This window comes from Drosophila nasuta, chromosome 2L, assembly GCF_023558535.2.
Source record: "Drosophila nasuta strain 15112-1781.00 chromosome 2L, ASM2355853v1, whole genome shotgun sequence".
Taxonomy (NCBI): domain Eukaryota; kingdom Metazoa; phylum Arthropoda; class Insecta; order Diptera; family Drosophilidae; genus Drosophila; species Drosophila nasuta.
This window is the reverse complement of record NC_083455.1, coordinates 7,232,045-7,249,767: the sequence shown is the minus strand read 5'-3', so window position 1 is coordinate 7,249,767 and position 17,723 is coordinate 7,232,045. Positions and strand designations below refer to the sequence as shown.

Sequence of the window (17,723 nt, the reverse complement as noted above, 5' to 3'; positions counted from 1 at the left end):
ACAAACCTTAAAAAAAATAAAAAAAAGAAAATGTAAAACCATGTAGCAAATAAGAAATGAGAAAATGATGATGAGTGCGGCTTGCATTGACTTAGCAAATGCCCTTTGGTAAATATATCAATTAAGGGTGACACTTGTCTGTTGATTAATCGAAATATTCACCATACAAATTGCCATTAATCATGTAATTATTATTGAATTAGACTGCAGCTTAATTTGTGAACTCAAGTCGTTTTTAGAAACTTTCAAAAGTTGCAGAAAGTGCGCGATTCAATAAAGAAAAGACCATGTTAATTAGCGCAATAAAATGTGTCGCTAATTAATTGCTGTCAATAACTCATAATTATAATTAGCTATAGTTTCCACAGATGTCTTAAGTAACTGTAATTAACATGCAACAGAAATTAAAGTTACGCCTTTTGCAATTTTCTTTCTTTTGTTTTTTTGCGATGTTGAAGTTTTCAATTTTTGTGCTTTGTTAAGTCAATTTAATGAGAAATTGGTCCGACATTCATGTTGTTATCTATCCATAACTGAGTGGGGAGCTTTACTCCATTGATACTAATAGAGTTTCATCAAAGTTGCCTTTCAGCGGTTTACCGTAATCTGCCAAAGTGACTCACAGTATCCGCAATGCCCTTGGTTGTGTAGCGCTCGAAAGGGTTTCAGTTACTGGCCAAGAGGAGGGTGACAACGAGGAGAAGAGAAAGTGTAGAGTGGAGTGGAGTGGAGTGGAGTGGAGTTGGGTGTCTGGATTGGAGGTGTGGAGGTGTGTATGCAAGGGATATTCTCGTTCGTGGTCTCTTTCGTGTCCATGTTTCGTGTCCTGGTAAACATGCTGCTTCAGCTGCTCCTTGTGCTTCTCTACTATCCTGGTTATCGGTTTACGCGCTATGCTTCGTTAAGTGCATTTTGAATTTTTAATGCTGCGCGCTCTTCAAAACTTGCACAAAGCGTTGAAGCAAACGCTGGAGAGGGTCACGGCAAGCTGCTCTAAAAGAGAGAGCTGGGTCAAAAGGGGTTTATCTCTGTGTGTGTGTGTGTGTGTTGTTGTGCACGGGGTGTTGTAAGGTGACTACGATGGGCTCTCGACTTAGCGGCAAGGCTGGCTGATTAATCTGCTTTATTAAAAAACCATACGGCTAGAAATACGCACTCTTCGCTGTGTGTGTGTTCGTTGCACAGCTGTGGCGCCAACAAAAATAATCAACACAAATTACGCGCAACACAACATAAATATGCCAAGTTACAGGTTTTTTTTTACCACCCACCTTACTTGCGTGTTCGGTTCTGTTCTGTTCTGTTCTGCTCTGTCTTTTTGCCTCTACTGGCCCCTATCCTCAATCCCAGGGCAATTAATTTTTAATCTTCGCTAAGCATTCGCTACAAATTGTGAACTAACCGACGGCAGGCGGCACTCTACAGTCAGTCAGTCGACAGGCAGCTAACAGCTGGGACAGCGGCAGATGAGAGAGGAGAGAGGAGAGGGAGGCAGTGAAGCGTTTTGCGTATGTTGCGAAGCCACATATTTATCTTAATTTTATGTTGGCTTTTTTTTATACCCTGTACTTAGCAGCAGAGACAAATAGGCATTCTAAAGTAAGGGTTCAAGTTGAAGGACTGATCAAGAAAAACAAAGTTTTTCAATGGAAAAATTTAAATATGGAAAGTTTTGAATAAGGAAACATTTTAAATTCAAAATATTTTTATAACTTCAAGAAACTAAGTTACTAAGTACTAAGAATAGTACATTTTGATAATGCTTTATTACTAATTCTTGCTATTTAATAAATATTGAATAAAAAGTTTTCAAGGTAATAAGATTAAGATGTTAAGATGTTGAAATTATGATAGTAATTTTCTGTTTGTTACAAACTCATGGGAATTGAACAAAATGCCAACTAATAAACGCTCTCTCTGAGTCTTCTTAATTTCCGTATTTGATTCTATACAAGATGACATTTTAATTTGAGTGTTTTTTTTTTAATTTTGGTTTATTTCTAATCTGGATTGAGGCAAAAAGTTAATTTATCATAAAAACAGACAATTTCCCACCCAACCAATTTTCTTTTATTTATAAGAACTGTATAATTATACAAAGTTACAGCTTATTACTAAAATCTCAAATAACACTTATATTTTTAATTTCTGCGAGTTGGCATTCAAGAGCTAAGCAAGCACAAAAGAATTTTCTTGAGAATAAACTGATGACAGTCAAAAAAGTTATCACAGAAAAAAGATCATGAATAGCTTTTAAAAGACACATTTCAAGCAACAAAATGTAAACTAATTAAGTGCATCGAAGCGTTAGCTTTAGCAAAATCAACTACTTTAAGTAAAACAATTTCTTGAGACACTTGAAGTGTATAGGATATGCGTTAGCCAAGCTATGTCAACTATCGTTTTCTTAGGTAGTTGTTGGGTGTTTTTTTTTTTTTGTGGTTTCTGGTTTCTTTTTCATGATTTGCAAAAGTGCCAACAGCAGTGTAAAGGATCTTAGCTCAAGCCAAGGGGATTAATAAAAGGATTACGCAGCGGAAAATGCCAGCTGCGTTGTTGCCGGCATCAACTTGGCAATGGCAATGGCAGTGCCAATGTGGATGCGGATGTGGATGCGGATGCGGTTGAGGATGTGACTGTGTATGTGAATGCTGAACTGGTGGCAATTTGTAGCGCCACTTGCCTAGTACCGAGACCAAGAGAGCGAGAAAGAGAGGAGGGAGGGAGGTGGCAATGTCGGGGGGAGGTGTGGGTGTGGGGCACTTGCAGCATGGGGCTAATTGCGTTTCGCCTTGGCAGGCGGCTCTACGCCCGCAATCTGCCAGGCTGCAGTTTTTTGGGGCCAAGCGATGGAGCCGGAGCTGAAGCTGAAGCTGACGCTGGCACTGTATGCATGGTCATATATTAAAAATAATCCATTCGATATCTGTTTTAATACTTCAAATTTATAGCAGCCGCTTACAGCAACAGCAGTAACAACAGCAATGACAACAGCTACAGCAGCAGCAGCAATAGCAGCAGCCACAAAAGCAGCAGCAGGAACAACAACAACAACAAAAACAACAACTCACTGTCATTTTGAAGGGCTTTTAGCTTGATATTTTATTGCTTAAAGGATGTGCAGGGCATCAACTCGCGTGGGTTGCTCATAATTTCAATCAGTTTGCTGTTACAGCAATTTCAAATACAATTGAAAAGCTAGAGCTAATCAAAAAAAATAAATACAAGTTTTATATATACTTTAAATATATTAATGTAATGTTTAATATTTATATATATTTTACATGTTATATATATTACAGCAATTTAAAATACAATTAAAAAGGTAGTAATCATCAAATATAGGAAATACAAGTTTTATATATTATATATTTTAAATATATTTATATAATATATATTTTTCCTAGAAATAGAGTTTGCTTTAAAGAAGAATAATAGTATCTAAATATAAAACTCACTATTTTATGAAAACATGAAAACGCAAAGAATTCTAGAGCAACAAGAAATTGTTTTAATGTTTTGACGAAAATTGAGAATCACAATTACCATCACAATAATGAGAATCTAAATTTGTATATAACTCGCTTAAAATTTATTTATAATATTCTTGAATAGTTATTGACTTGTTACAAAAACCACAATTAAAAAGTCTAAAATAATTTAAATAAATATTAAAACCATGAAGTTTTACTTTATATGTATTTGTTAAAAGTAATGAAAGCCATATCTTTATGAAGTTAAGACTAATTTTTATAATTATATACAAATAATACTTCATCATAAAGTAAATTTTATATTACATGACAATGTTGATGGCAACCCTCGCATAACGCGTTTCGACCATTGTTTTTTATATGTGGAGGCCATTTTAATAATAACATTTTTCTTCGGCTGCGGTTTTTTATGGGCCACGGCGCTGATTTGCTTACAATTGACATAACGGGGGATCATATGAGTTATGTTATAACTGCCAGGGCTTTGCGAGCAGCCAGAGCACTGCAGATAAGCCCCACTCAATCAGCATAAAAGTATGCTATGCAAAGTATTTGGGGCTTTACAGTACAGAATATGCGAAATATGGAAGGGGCAGAAGAAAAGTAGCTAACGGTTAAGTCAAAGCAGCCGCCGTTAATCAGAAACTGCAACAGCAACAACAACTACAACATCAGATACAACAATGAAGAAAAACAGCAGAGAATTTCTAAATTGGGACTTGCCAGAACACGCACGCATTTAATTAAAGTAAAAGCTTTGGTTTTTCTCTATTTGCAATTTTACTACAATTTTTCTCTCTATTTTTTAATTTTTCTCTGTATTCTGTTGTTGTTGGTGTTGATTCAGTTTTTTGGTTTTTGTTTTCGCTTTGCGTTTTCGGTTGCGAAAAAATGTGGTCGTCAAGGGATGCGTCCGTTTGTTGCACTTGCAAGGATAATAACGTGCAATTTATATGCGTGCCATTTTTTAGACAAGACAAGCGCAAGGGCGGACTTTGGCTTTCGGCGGATGGCAGGCAGCATTCCGAAGACACATTTAACTCATTAGTTTGTGTTTCCACTCACAATCCAGTCTGAAGGGGGCTACACGAGTTACTAATCAACGGAAACCACGCAGGGGTGGAATAAATTCCTTCTACAACACTTGGGGTACATTTTCAGTACGAGTGCAAATATTTCCCTTTAAGGGATGTGTTCCTTAAGGGACAAAGTCTCCAAAATTGGTTGCAAAACAAACTGGCAATTTATAGTATGTGGGAAATTAGCAACTTCTAAAATATAAAAGACTTGAACCAATTAAGAAGGTAAAAAGAAAGTTTGCTACAAACCAGAAATATACAAACGTTTTTAAGTGCTACTATGAACAAACTAACAAGAATATATTATTATGTATTTAAAAAACTGCATGTATAACAGCTAAATGTATAAAGCTAAAATATACCTTTACACACAATGTATAAGAGCACACGTATACCACTTACACAAATTTGAGATAGGAACTATAGTATTATGCTGTTATACTGTCTAGTTATGATTAAAAATGTGGTGTTATACAATAGGTATTCTTAGTATAACAAATTATAAGTAAACAACTGTCATACAATATGATAAGGGTTGAAGTAGCACAGACTGAAGTTGAAGCTTTTCGACCTAAATAAGCCAAATACGACAAATTCGTACTAAGCTTTGCAAAGCTCATGGCCTTTTAAGGTTTATGGCAGCTTTTATTGCCATAATAAATGCAGAACTCAACTAAATTAATATGCCAAATACATAGAGTAAATTAAGAAAAATGCTGATTTATTTAAAAATATTTCAATTAAATTTGCAAAAAGTAACTTTAAAAAGTCACTTAAAGAAAATTAAAGTAAAATATGCGGCTTCTAACAAAGGAAATACGTACACACTGAAGTATAGAATATTCTTTTGTACTTAAACGTTGCTGCAATGCGGTTTATATTGACCAAGCTATGTGAATGTTGCAAGAAACCATAACCAACACAAACAAATATCAAATACAACAACAAACAACAAATAAATCGCAAAGAGACAGGCCAAAGCAAAGCAAAAGCCTGCCAAAAGTTGGCCAAAGCTTATCAATATGATGTTTCTTAAGTATGCGTATGTCAAGTGGCTTATATTTAGGCTTAGTCGTGGGCGCTGCTAAAAGCCAAACTAAGCCAAAACGATTGAAACACATTGATAACAAATTGACTATGGGCCAAGTTAAAAAGAGACTCTGTTGCAGCGTGGGTATCACGAATGTTTTTTTTTTTAATTAAACCAAATAAAGTTTGTCATAGGCACAGTGACTACCACAATTAAAGCTGTCTTGGATTATGGATGGGCAGTGGAAAGGAAGCTTGGCAACATTAGCGATAAGAATACAAGCAATCGAGGTAACCCTATGAGATAAGCGCAAAGATAGCGAGTTTCGAGTTATGGATGCGCTTGATAGTGATGATAAAGATGACAATCAACAACGTTTTGGATGCGACTTGAGAGCAAACAAAACACAAGACACAAAACACATGTAGTACAAAGTTCAACGCTCTTCGCTGGCACCAAGACAGTATGAAAATCTTAAAGAATTTAGTTTAACCATATTAAAGTATTTAAAAAATATATATACATATATTCAAATTTTAAGAACTTTTTACTTTTGAATAATAACGAAACATTTCTTTGTAAATATCTAATTAAACTTGATATTGACAAATTCAATTACTTTAAATTATAATTCATTGATTGGCATTCTCGTGGATTTGAAGCACACTGTTTAGATTAAGAAATTAAAAGCACGAGTTTCATAAAAGTCTATATCTGTAATCATTATAGCTATTACTACTATAGGTAAAAGTCAGTCTGAAAAACTGAAAAAAAGTTGATCTTTAAAAGTGTTGCTAGCCAAAATTAGATTGAATACTTTTGTTCATAGTCGTGTTAGCTATCGCATTCAAAACTTTCGAGTTCAATATAGTTTGCTAAGTAAATAAGTCGCTTATCACGACGGATAGAACGACATAGTTTGCCTAAAATTTAGAACTATGAAATTTGCAATTAAATTCAAGCTTGGATCTTTGTTTTTCTTATCACATAATCATTTAAATGTGTCTTCATGCGTGAGCACAAACATATTATATTTACTGATGTTGGGTACAATGCATTATATGATTTTAAATCGCTGAGTACTAAATAGTTTAAAGAATTAAAATAAAAAAAACTAACAAAACGTTTTCGACTAGAATATACTTTCTTTCTTTAATTTCGAACTATTTAATACAATTGCAAAGGACTAGCGTATTATTTTTATAATTTTTGTACAAAGTATATATAGGCTTATATTAAAGAAATAAATAACCTTGATCTTGATTGAATTAAGAACCCAATACTCCAAATTGCCCTGCCACAAAATGTTTAGCCATTAAGCGAAAGAAACCCAGTGAATTGAACTATACATTAATTTCATTATTTATGACCAATTAATTTGACAGTTTAGATAAAAGGCGACAACTTTTGGGCGGGGTGGAGATAGAGCGAAACACGCAACACCCCCGAGCAAATAATAATGAAGAGAGAAACGCTGACCCTAGTCAAGAAGTAGTAGCAACCCTTGTGAGTATTCCGAGTCGAGGCAACAGTTTAACAATTCAAAATAAATCTTTGAAAAATTGCCTAGCAACTAATTAAAGTGCCCTCCATAAGCAACCCGATTCTATCCCGGAAAATCACTCAGTTTGGCTGCCGAAAATGAAAAGTCATTTTAAGTAGGAGCAACAAAAAAGGAAATGGGGAAAATGAGCAAATCTCTAGGATATCCTATTGATTTCTGAGGACTGTGTACGAAGCAATTTCAATAAGGAAATTCTTACTTTTGACAGTCTCATAATTGCCAACTAATGAGTCAAGGAGCGAAAGAAAGAGAGAGAGAGAGAGCTGGGTGTGAAAGAGAGCGGGAGACTAGATGAAGGTTAAGATGGGCCAAGAATTTTAATTTCAAAAATGAGAGTAGCAAACAATTTCGAAAAGAATGAATGAAAAACAACAAGAAGAACTTTCAGCTGATAAAATAGTTGAAGGCGACAGCTCAGAAAAGTTATTTCCAAGCGCGGGGGCCGTGGTAAGTGGGAGGGGACAATTAACTGGCCGCACATTAAATGATAACAACAGCACAAAAAGAGCATACCGGGACTGGAGGAGGGAGGCAGAGGTGCTGTTGCAGCTTCAATAAAGTTCAGACAAAAGACGCAGCCAGAGAAATTGTAGTAGAAAAAAATGAAAAATAAAAATAACTTACTGTAATTTAGGTCAAGCCAAAAGGATAATGCGGTTCGCGGCTTACACAAATACTAACACAAACGCACACTAACACACACCAATACACAACTACACGCATATAGTGCAGATGGTAAGTCGTGCTAAGTCACAAAACTTTTGTTTGCAGCCCTGTTTTCTTAGTTTTCTGCCTGCTGCAGTTTTCGGTTATTGTGGTTATTCGTTTTGGCGCATGGGAGAGGGAGCAGTAAAGCGAAAGGGGCGAACCTAGTCCAATTAGAATGCACTGTTGCTTCAACTTTCGACTGGCGCGCGCTGGTTTCTTGTTGTTGTTATGGTTGTCATTGACGTTGTAGTTGTAGTTGTCGTTGTAGTTATAGCTGAGCTGTGGTGTTGTTGTTGTAAGAGATAAACTGGCTGCGTTTCAGGCCCGCCTACGCCTTACGTCTGGACCCGTTCGTTGAACAACAACAGCAGCAACAACAATCACAAGAGTAACAACAATCATAACAGCAACAGTGACCAACAACAACGACAGACAATAAAGACAACTATGTTAACTGGCCACACATGTTAATCTTTGCTGGCACCACTGGCGTTTGCTCTGCATGCCAACACAATTTAATTGTTTAAATGCACATTTTATACCCAAAATCTTACTAGCGCATCGATTTTCTTTGATATACTCACATAGTATGCACTACTACTACTACACATACTCGTATCAACACACATACACACGCGCATATCTTACGCGTACGTGCGTAAAAACAAGTGAAAAACGCCGACTGCGGCAGCGGGCAGCGGCACCTCGCTGTTTACGATAAAAACAACAACCACAAACGTTTAATAACCATACAGACTTCTTTAATTAACACTGACCGTTTATTGTTTGAAAATTCCACGCAAATTTCGTTGCAAATCGCACTTTTCCATTTATTTTGCACCGCGAACCCGACTCGTTGTTGTTGCGTTTTGTTTTTGGGGTATTTTTTTTTGTGGATTTATGTTAAACGCTTAACAGCAGCATAAACTCAATATGGCACTGTTACTGACTCAAAATGGCACTGTCAGCGGACCTTTACACTCATACCAGGGCTGGCAAACAAAAGCAGCTGCTGCAAAATTGTTTAAACAAAATGAACTACTACAACTACATCTTAGCTATTTAGCTTGCACACGCCTTTATTTTATTATTTAATTTAGACGTAGTATCTTTTTGACCATTTAACATTTACTTACAATGTGTGCGGCTTTTTGCTGCGACTTACTGCTCTCTTTTTATGATGTTTGATCTTTTCTGTGCATTTGTTTAAGCGATTTTAGGGGATTTGTTAATAACTTTTATTTAGGGCTTAGAGCTGAGTGCTCTTAGCATAGACACTGTTTTTTAATTGTACTGCATGCTTTTCAGTTGCGGTATTTAATCCACTTTGTTGTCATTGGTGAGAAATCGATTTTTTTTTGTTGGGCTTTTTTGATTTTCTGCTCGAAACACAAAAGCAAAATTCGGGTTTTTTGAAAGTTTTGTTTTTGTACACACTTTAATCAATGCATTTTCGCACCATTAACACAAAATTCGCATAGTTTAGCATACTATGCCACAAAAAAATCTATACAATTTTTCTTTTAGTTGTTTTTCGTAAGTCAATTTACAACAAATTCCCATTTGGAGCAGACACGAGGAAGCGCACACGCTGTCAACTGAACTAAATTCCTTCAGAAAGGATATATTGGCCACTTGGCGCTAGCCCCAATAAGAAAAGTAAGAAAAGCAAGCATAAAACGGATAACGGGGGTTGCCTTGTCAAAACATGCGCAGTCCCTGTACTCCAATTGGAGTGACACATTCAAATTGCGCGCCTTCAAAATCGTATAGGCAAGCATTCACATCTAGTAGAAACGCACAAATATCCAACAAGCGGTTATTTTTTTTTTTTGCCTAACCGTTTTAGTGCAATTACATATTACAAAATGTCTCATTAGAAGTTCTATCTAATTGGGACTTAAGACTTTTCACACCAGCTCTAATGGATTTGTGTGCTCAAATGCCGCAAAACAAAATGTCAAATGAGAATAAATTCTTTTATCTAAGAAAACCTTTGTTTCTAGTAAGAAAACATTTGGGTGGCGGCATTTGAATGCTCCGCCAGCTCCTGTTGCTCCTCTTGGACACTCATTATGGTGGCGCTGCCATCACTCGACAACACCAATTGCTGCTGTTGTTGTTGCTCCTGGGTCGGCATATCGGGTGTCTGCTTCATAATGTGATTGTAAATGTTCTCGATGGTGGGTATCGTGTTTATGACGGTTGCAACTGCTGCTGCTGCAGCTGCCGCAGTTTGGACGGGTTGCAGCACTGTGGCAGCTTCGGTTTTTAGCAGCTGCTGCTGCATCTTGGGCTTCTTCCCAAAGGCAAAGCAGCCGCTCTGCTTCGTGGCCACCGGCGACAAGTTGTCCTTGTTCTTGGTGCTGTAAAAGAAATATATTGGCATGTAATTTAATAATAAGGATAAAATGTCCTTATGCATTATAAATTTGTAAAAGAACTTAATTTTAATACTCTACAAAATTTTCTAAAAATGAAAAATAATGTTTTGTTCTAAACATATTTTAAAAGATGAATTTAAAGTTATCTTGATTAACATTAATTTTACATTTTTTAAAAGAACTCGTGCCGAATATTACGCTTTTATTAAGATCATTTCTAAAATTTTTATAATTTTAATTTGATTAATGTTTAGGCCAATCTTCAAACTTCGTGAGGAATCGGGACAATATTATTTTTTTCTGAACTTACATAAGTACATATGTGCTATCAAAATATCAAAAATATTCTAAATATTTACTAAATAGTTTTAAATTTGTTTATATTTGTTTAAGGTAATGTTGTTTTAATCATTTTTAAAATATGTACATATGTGAATGTTTTATTTTGTGTTTTGTTTACTAACTTATTTTAGATGAGTTACTTAATTTAAAGTTTCATTTGCCAATATTCTCAATATTTACGCATTTCAAAATCATAAACAAATCACAAAATTAAAAAAAAAATATTTTTATAATACACATTTCAACCGCATTTTGTCTGCTTAAAACCCAATGGGTGGAAACGTATAAAATTTTAAATTATATTAGTGAAAACTATAAATTAAACGCAGTTTAGCTAATCAGAATACGTCTAGCTCTAGATTGTTATGACAACCAAAATAAAAAAAATGTTAGACTCGATCTGAGTAATGAAAATAGAAACAATTAGAAACTATATATAGTTTCTTAGATACAAGCACGTAAATAGAAATACAGACGGACAAGCCACAAAACCAATATATAAATACATTTTTCCACAAAATGCATGCAACACTTACAATGCCTTCAGTGCCTCCAGCTTGGGTATGTTGCGGTTGTAGCTCTTGCCACCTCCAGCTGCCTCCTGGGCGGCCAACTCCTCGGGATGCGCCTTCTTCTTGTGCGTGCGACAATTGGAGCCATTGGCAAATGTGCGATCACAAAAGTCACAAGAGTACGGCTTCAGACCAGTGTGCAGGATGAGATGATTCTTCAGCGCCTTGGCACGTTTGAATTCTCGCCCACAATAATCGCACTTGTGCTGCATTTGATCCGTGTGCACGAGACGATGGCGATTCAACGTGGGACGCGAATTCAGTTGCATGCCGCACTCGGGACAAATGTACTTATGCGGATCATGCGTCTCCTTGTGGTGCTTCAATCGACTTACGCTCTTGAAGCACTTTTTGCACACCTCACACTCGTAGGGCGCATAGTCCGTATGGCTGAGCAGATGTTCCTTGAGCGCATTCAACGAATGGACCGCAATGCCGCACTGTTCACAGATCACTGGACGCGGACGCTCCTCTTGATGCATGTACTGAGCATGTGATTGTGCCGACGCATTCGTGGTGAACTTCTTGCCACAACTGGGGCAGGGATAGAGCTTGCGCTTGGGCATCGGCAGATGCTGTTGCATATGCCGCTGGAGCTGATAATGCGAGCGAAACATCTTGTCGCATTGTTCGCAAGGCAGCAGCTTCGTTTCCCGCTCGCTCTTAGCGTGCTCTTGCCGTATGTGTCGCTGCAACGTTTGTGGCAAGGCGTAGCTGCGTGTGCACTCGCTGCACTGATGTGTTTTGGGGGCATCTTTGAGTTTGCCAGGCTGCTGCTTGACGCTTGAGCTGCTCTCGTCGCTATCCGCGTTACTAAATGCCTCATATAGATTCAAAAGCAACTCGGTGCTGGCTTCTTCATATTCCTCTGCCGGCTCTTCGTCCTCTACTGCATCCTCTGCAGCATCTCTGCCTTCCTCCTCCTGCTCCAGCTCCCTATCATTTAGCTCCAATTTATCCACGTTTCCTCTGCACGGCGTGAGCGGATTCTCCAACTCTAACGTCGCCTCCTCCAGCTCATTGAGCTTGGGCTTCTCTTCCACATAGTGCACCTCTGTAAGGGTCTCGGTCTGCTCTTCCTGCTCCTGGTCCTCTAGCAAACCAAACTTGGCGCGCAACTCCAGCAGATTAATGGATTCCTTGGCCGTGCTCTGCAGTATACAATAAAGCTTTTGCACCCGTGTTATGCGTTCTGAGAAGTTTACCAGCGAAGTGACCAGCGACAAGCACTCGCTGCAAATCATCTCCGGCAGTTCTTCGTTGCGTGTGATCTATTCAGCATCCAAAATTAGTAATCTTTTAATTCATTATCAATACAAACTCACATTAACCCAAAAGTATTTTCCAATTGCTGTGGCCAACGCCATGTCGCCAGGTGCTGTCTGTTCACTCTTGAGGAACACATTGATGTTACCCTCCGCATCATTCTTAGCACAAAGTCGACACCATAAACGCCAATCGTCAATTTGTTGCTCGACGTTTGCTGGAATCGCAATTTCATCAGTTTGCTGCTCCTGTTCATCAGTTGCCATGATTGCAGAGTTTAATACAATTGCTGTTGCTATTTAAGCATTTTCAGTTTGTTTCATTTGTCGCGGCAGACATTTGTATGCATGTGATTAATTTAGTTACAAATGAAGAAAATTGGAAAACGCCAACAAAAACAATTTTGTGATTATCTTCTATAGCAGCTGTTCGCTGCGGTACTAATATCGATAGCAGACGAAATCAATAGCAGCAGCTCGCATTAACATCGCCAGATGCAATGCATTAACAGCATAGCTAGCATGGTACATTTTCTGGGTACACTGTTAAATTTCAGTTACTTCTGTACATATTATGAACTTCATTACTTATGACAAAAATGTAAGCATTAATTCATAAAAACAATCTAGAGGTATATTAAATTATATTAATATTTAATGAATTTGAGACTTAAAATATAAGATTTAAATGTTTAGCAATTTATAAATTATATATAACTTTTGTAACAATTTTCTTCCTTTTGCAATTAGTATTTTATTAATGCAGAACGGCATATTTTGATTAACAGGCTGTGGTCACACTACTAATATGTATTTCAAACCCGCAAAGAGGATGATCGACTGTTTTATTTATTCTTATATCAATTTTATTGTAAAGTTTAATAGATCTGGTGAATATAATAGCTTAAAATAGCTTTTTACCCAGCCAGCTCCATGCCATTAAATATACTTCGTAAATAGGCTTCAATAAACTAGCCTCAGTTGTTTACAGGGCATTTCGTAGTTGATCAACATGCTAAGTTATTTCCCAAGTTTTGACATAAATTGTGAAATACTGTAAACTACGTTTGTTGCTTAGTTCCCAGTAAAGTCGGAATAATGTTTGAGGCACGTTTAGGCAGCACAACGCTGCTAAAAAAGATTGTTGATGCACTTCGGGAGATTCTCAGTCAGAGCACATTGGACTGCAGCGACTCTGGGATTCAAGTAAGCTAGAAAGTATCTTAAAGCACAATTATCTCAAATGTAAACAATATGTGTATCTTTTAGTTGCAAGCAATGGATAATTCACATGTTTCGCTCGTATCAATGTTGCTACAAAATGATTGCTTTGAGAAGTATCGCTGTGATCGCAATATCTCCTTGGGTCTGGATCTTAAATCTCTATCGAAGGTTCTAAAATGCGCCAGTGGCGACGATGCTGTCACTATCAGTGCCCCAGACAAAGCGGATAAAGTGCAGCTGAGCTTTGAGTCAGCTGGCAAAGAACGCACTGCTGATTACGAACTGCGTCTCTTGAACTTGGATCAAGAACATCTCGGCATTCCAGAAACGGATTACTCTTGTGTTGTCATCATGCCCGCAATTGAATTTGCCCGCATCTGCCGGGATATGACCAGCTTCAGCGAATCCGTAGTCATCGCCTGCTCTAAGGATGGCATCAAATTCTCAGCCAGCGGCGAAATGGGTTCGGCAAATATTAAATTATCGCAGACATCCAAGGGGGATGTGGATCTCACTGTCGAGGAGCCAGTTACACTTTCATTTGCCGGACGTTATTTATCAACTTTTACGCGCGCAACGCCGCTGTCGGAGAAGGTGAAGATTGGCATGGCGGCCGATGTCCCACTTTTGGTGGAGTATCCCATTGAGGACTATGGATATATTCGATATTATTTGGCTCCCAAGGTGGATGATCCGGATGCTTAAGTGCAATATATTTTAGCCCGAGTGCAATATTATTTTGTAATTTTTATTTTGTTAAACTATTTCTAGATTTACTATGATCCGAAAATATATTGATTACAATTTTAAATGAACCTTCTAACTATACTCGCTTATTTTTAAGAATAATACAGTGTCTTATTTTAAGTATAATTAAACATCTTACTATGGTTTTTTGTTTAATTTTTCTTTATTTCTTTTAAAATTACATTTTGCCAAACCAGTTTGGATGAAATTTCTTGTATTCTTGTATTGTATATTTTGTTGGTTTTCGAATTTCGATTACTTTCACCTACGGTTTTCGATAAATTGAATGAAATTCCATAAATGTATCAAGTTTCGATTACATTTCCACGGCCGCCGCCTCCCGTCGATAATTGATGGTGGTCAGTCGATAATTGTCAGCTGTTTCGTGTGTTGTGGCTCGCCACTCAAGTACAAAATTTTTAATCAATATAAGAGTTAGGTAATAAGCTGAATTAAACAATGTTTAAATATCTGAAAAGACCCCTGCTAATGGCAGCGCGTAGTACGGCGCGTTCGCTTAGCAGCACCGCAGCGACAACATCGATAACGTCAAGTGACGGCGGCTCATTGATTGAGGTCAACAAGGCATTAAATGGTTGGGAGCATAAACTAAAGGACGCCGGCGTCCGGGACACCGAGTTTAATCTAAAATGCATTGTGTCACATGTGCTGCAACGCAAGTTTGTAAGTATGGTCTACAGTTATAATAAATTTATTCATTCACATCGATTTTTATAGAACACGGTGCCCGATGATTTTGCTCAACTCAAATTTAATGCCGAACAATTGGCGGATTTTGAGCGGTTTTGCGAGGCACGTTGTGCTCGCATGCCTCTGCAGCACATTATTGGCGAATGGGACTTCATGGACATCACCTTAAAAACAGCGCCAACTGTTTTTATACCTCGCCCTGAAACTGAAGAATTCGTTCGCTTGGTTATTGAAAACTACAAGAACGTGAAGCATGTGGATATGCTCGAAGTGGGCTGCGGTTCAGGTGCCATGTCCTTGTCGATGTTGCATGCTCTGCCACAGGTGGATGCCACTGCCATTGAGCGCAGCAAAGCGGCCACAGCATTGGCTTGGGAGAATGCCAAACTGTTGGGACTTCATCAGCGCTTTAAGGTGCATAATCACACCATGGAAGAGGATAAATATATGCCGGAGGAGCTCAAGGACAAACAGTATGACTTGATTATCTCTAATCCACCCTATGTGAAGACGGACGAGTTTCAATATCTGCATCCTGAGGTGGTCGTGTAAGTTCCGTAAATTATCTGTTTATGATGTAAGTTTATTAAAGAATTCATTTTAGATATGAGAATCTTAATGCCTTGGATGGTGGCTCGGACGGTCTGCGTGTGGCACGTCTAGTCTTTGAATTGGCCTGTCGCCACTTGCGACCAGGAGGCAAACTTTGGCTGGAGTTAGGCAACGAGCATCCGCCGCTGGTGAAGACTATAATGCATCTGCAGTATCAAGGACGTTTGACGTTTGTGGACAGCTATTTCGATCAATATAAACGCGAACGCTTTGTTCAATTGGAAAAGGTTTAAATTTAAATTAATTCATTTTACTCACTCGGACATGATTAATTGCAATTAGAATTAGTCGCATATGCATTTAGCTGTGATTTGACCCACAACACATTATTAATTGCCTTGGAGGCTATGTCACAAATATAAAGTATACGACTCGTATACCCTGCAGTATGTATTGCGTTTTATGCTCGCAATGTTGTCCCAATACATAATATTAATAATAAGGAGAATAATAAAACAACAAACTCTGATGGCGATTCGGCAATAATGCACTTAATTTTATTGGTTTTCATAATTCATTTCTATAAGCTGCAAAACAAATCCAGAAACGCGGTCACTACAACAACAACAATTAAATCAAGTGCTTATTGTTTGTGTGTACAGTGGGACGTACTGAGTATTTCATGGCATTATTTTTGAATTTCATGCAATACTAAAATCAACTATTTATTTGACCATTATATTTATTAAATCCTTTCAACATGGATTAAATAAAGATATGAGTATTTATATGCGAAACGAAATATATCAAATTTCATATATTTAAACTTTCTCTATTCAAAAAATAATTGGTAAATATATTCATTTTGTATTGTTATATATCGTATGTATAATAACAAAATACAAGAACAGCGTACCGCCTCATTTACACACTACAAACTATAAATATTTTATTTTTCAACTATTTCCTTTTAATAAATTGAAGAAAATAATTGAAAGCAAATAAAGTCTAAAATTATATTGCATATCCATTATATATGTATTACATTATAAGTATCTCTATTAAAAGAATTATTTGAGTGCCTGCAATTTTGGTGCTTTGTCCTTAAAATGTATTGTCACACTAGGTAGCAAAAAATTAATTAAAATCGAAAAAATATTTCAAATAAAAAACTTATTATTGTTACCCAATAAAATATATATAATATAATTGTATATTATTATTGTTAACCAATAAAATATATATAATATAATATACATATTTATTAAAAATATATTTATTCATATAACAAATAATAAAAACCAAGATTTTTATTATAATAAATGTCTATATCTGCTCTAAATAAAAAACTCTGTGCATATTTTCATAGTGTTGAGACCACTGTGCGTTACCCCCTTGTTGCTCATTTCTGTAAAGAGTTTGTTTTTTTTTGTGATTTTAGCATTTTATCAATCGGGGCAGCTGCTGGTTAGCTCTAAAATATTAGAGAGTCATTAACAAGCGAGGCATTCAACACGGGTCCCGTTGTCATATTTGGCACAACACTTTTTCTTTCAAGCGCGTGAAGAGCGTAAGAGGGCAGCGGAGAGGTGCGAAGAGAGGAGAAGGGAGTGTGCTTGGTGCGCACATGTTGAGCGTGGCTGCAGCTGCCTGGGCACACTTGTCGCTCATTAATAAAAGTTTGCCGAGCAGCAAGCTCCACACACACACACATATATATACAAATACATTCACTCAGAATATCCATTATTTTTCGCAGGTATAGAGACATTGACCAACAGCCGAGGCAGCGACTGCGACTGCGACAGCAACAACGACAACGACAGAAGCAGTGGCAGGCAGTAGCCAAAACAGCAGTCAAAGCAGCGTCCAAAGCAGCAGCAACAGCAGCAGTAACAAAAGCCACCCACGCTGTTAACTCTGCTCAACTGTAAACATTCCAATGAGCCGAAGCTTTCACTCAACGTTGAGCCAGCATCCAGCATCCAGCGAGAGCGAAGAGATGAGTCGCATGCGTAGGCGAGCGAACGATAGAGAGAGACAACGAGCAC

The 17,723-nt window shown here is 37.3% G+C and overlaps 3 protein-coding genes across 3 annotated transcripts; 2 read left to right on the top strand and 1 right to left on the bottom strand.

Annotated features, from left to right (window-relative positions):
* Positions 1-9,855: 9,855 nt before the first annotated feature.
* On the bottom strand, positions 9,856-12,889 carry LOC132783487 (zinc finger protein weckle). The gene is made up of 3 exons (XM_060788689.1): positions 12,499-12,889; positions 11,138-12,444; positions 9,856-10,241 (listed from the first exon to the last, which is right to left on the bottom strand). The coding sequence occupies exons 1-3, from the start codon at positions 12,703-12,705 to the stop codon at positions 9,878-9,880; spliced, it is 1,878 nt and encodes a 625-aa protein (XP_060644672.1). The 5' UTR covers positions 12,706-12,889; the 3' UTR covers positions 9,856-9,877.
* A 518-nt stretch (positions 12,890-13,407) lies between these two features.
* On the top strand, positions 13,408-14,494 carry LOC132788193 (proliferating cell nuclear antigen 2). Its single transcript, XM_060795527.1, has 2 exons — positions 13,408-13,644; positions 13,708-14,494. Exons 1-2 carry the CDS (start codon positions 13,537-13,539, stop codon positions 14,365-14,367), a joined length of 768 nt encoding a protein of 255 aa, XP_060651510.1. The 5' UTR covers positions 13,408-13,536; the 3' UTR covers positions 14,368-14,494.
* Positions 14,495-14,764: 270 nt separating this feature from the next.
* LOC132798439 (MTRF1L release factor glutamine methyltransferase) lies at positions 14,765-16,467 on the top strand. Its single transcript, XM_060810297.1, has 3 exons — positions 14,765-15,093; positions 15,148-15,668; positions 15,725-16,467. The coding sequence occupies exons 1-3, from the start codon at positions 14,869-14,871 to the stop codon at positions 15,963-15,965; spliced, it is 987 nt and encodes a 328-aa protein (XP_060666280.1). The 5' UTR covers positions 14,765-14,868; the 3' UTR covers positions 15,966-16,467.
* The last annotated feature ends 1,256 nt before the right edge of the window (positions 16,468-17,723 follow it).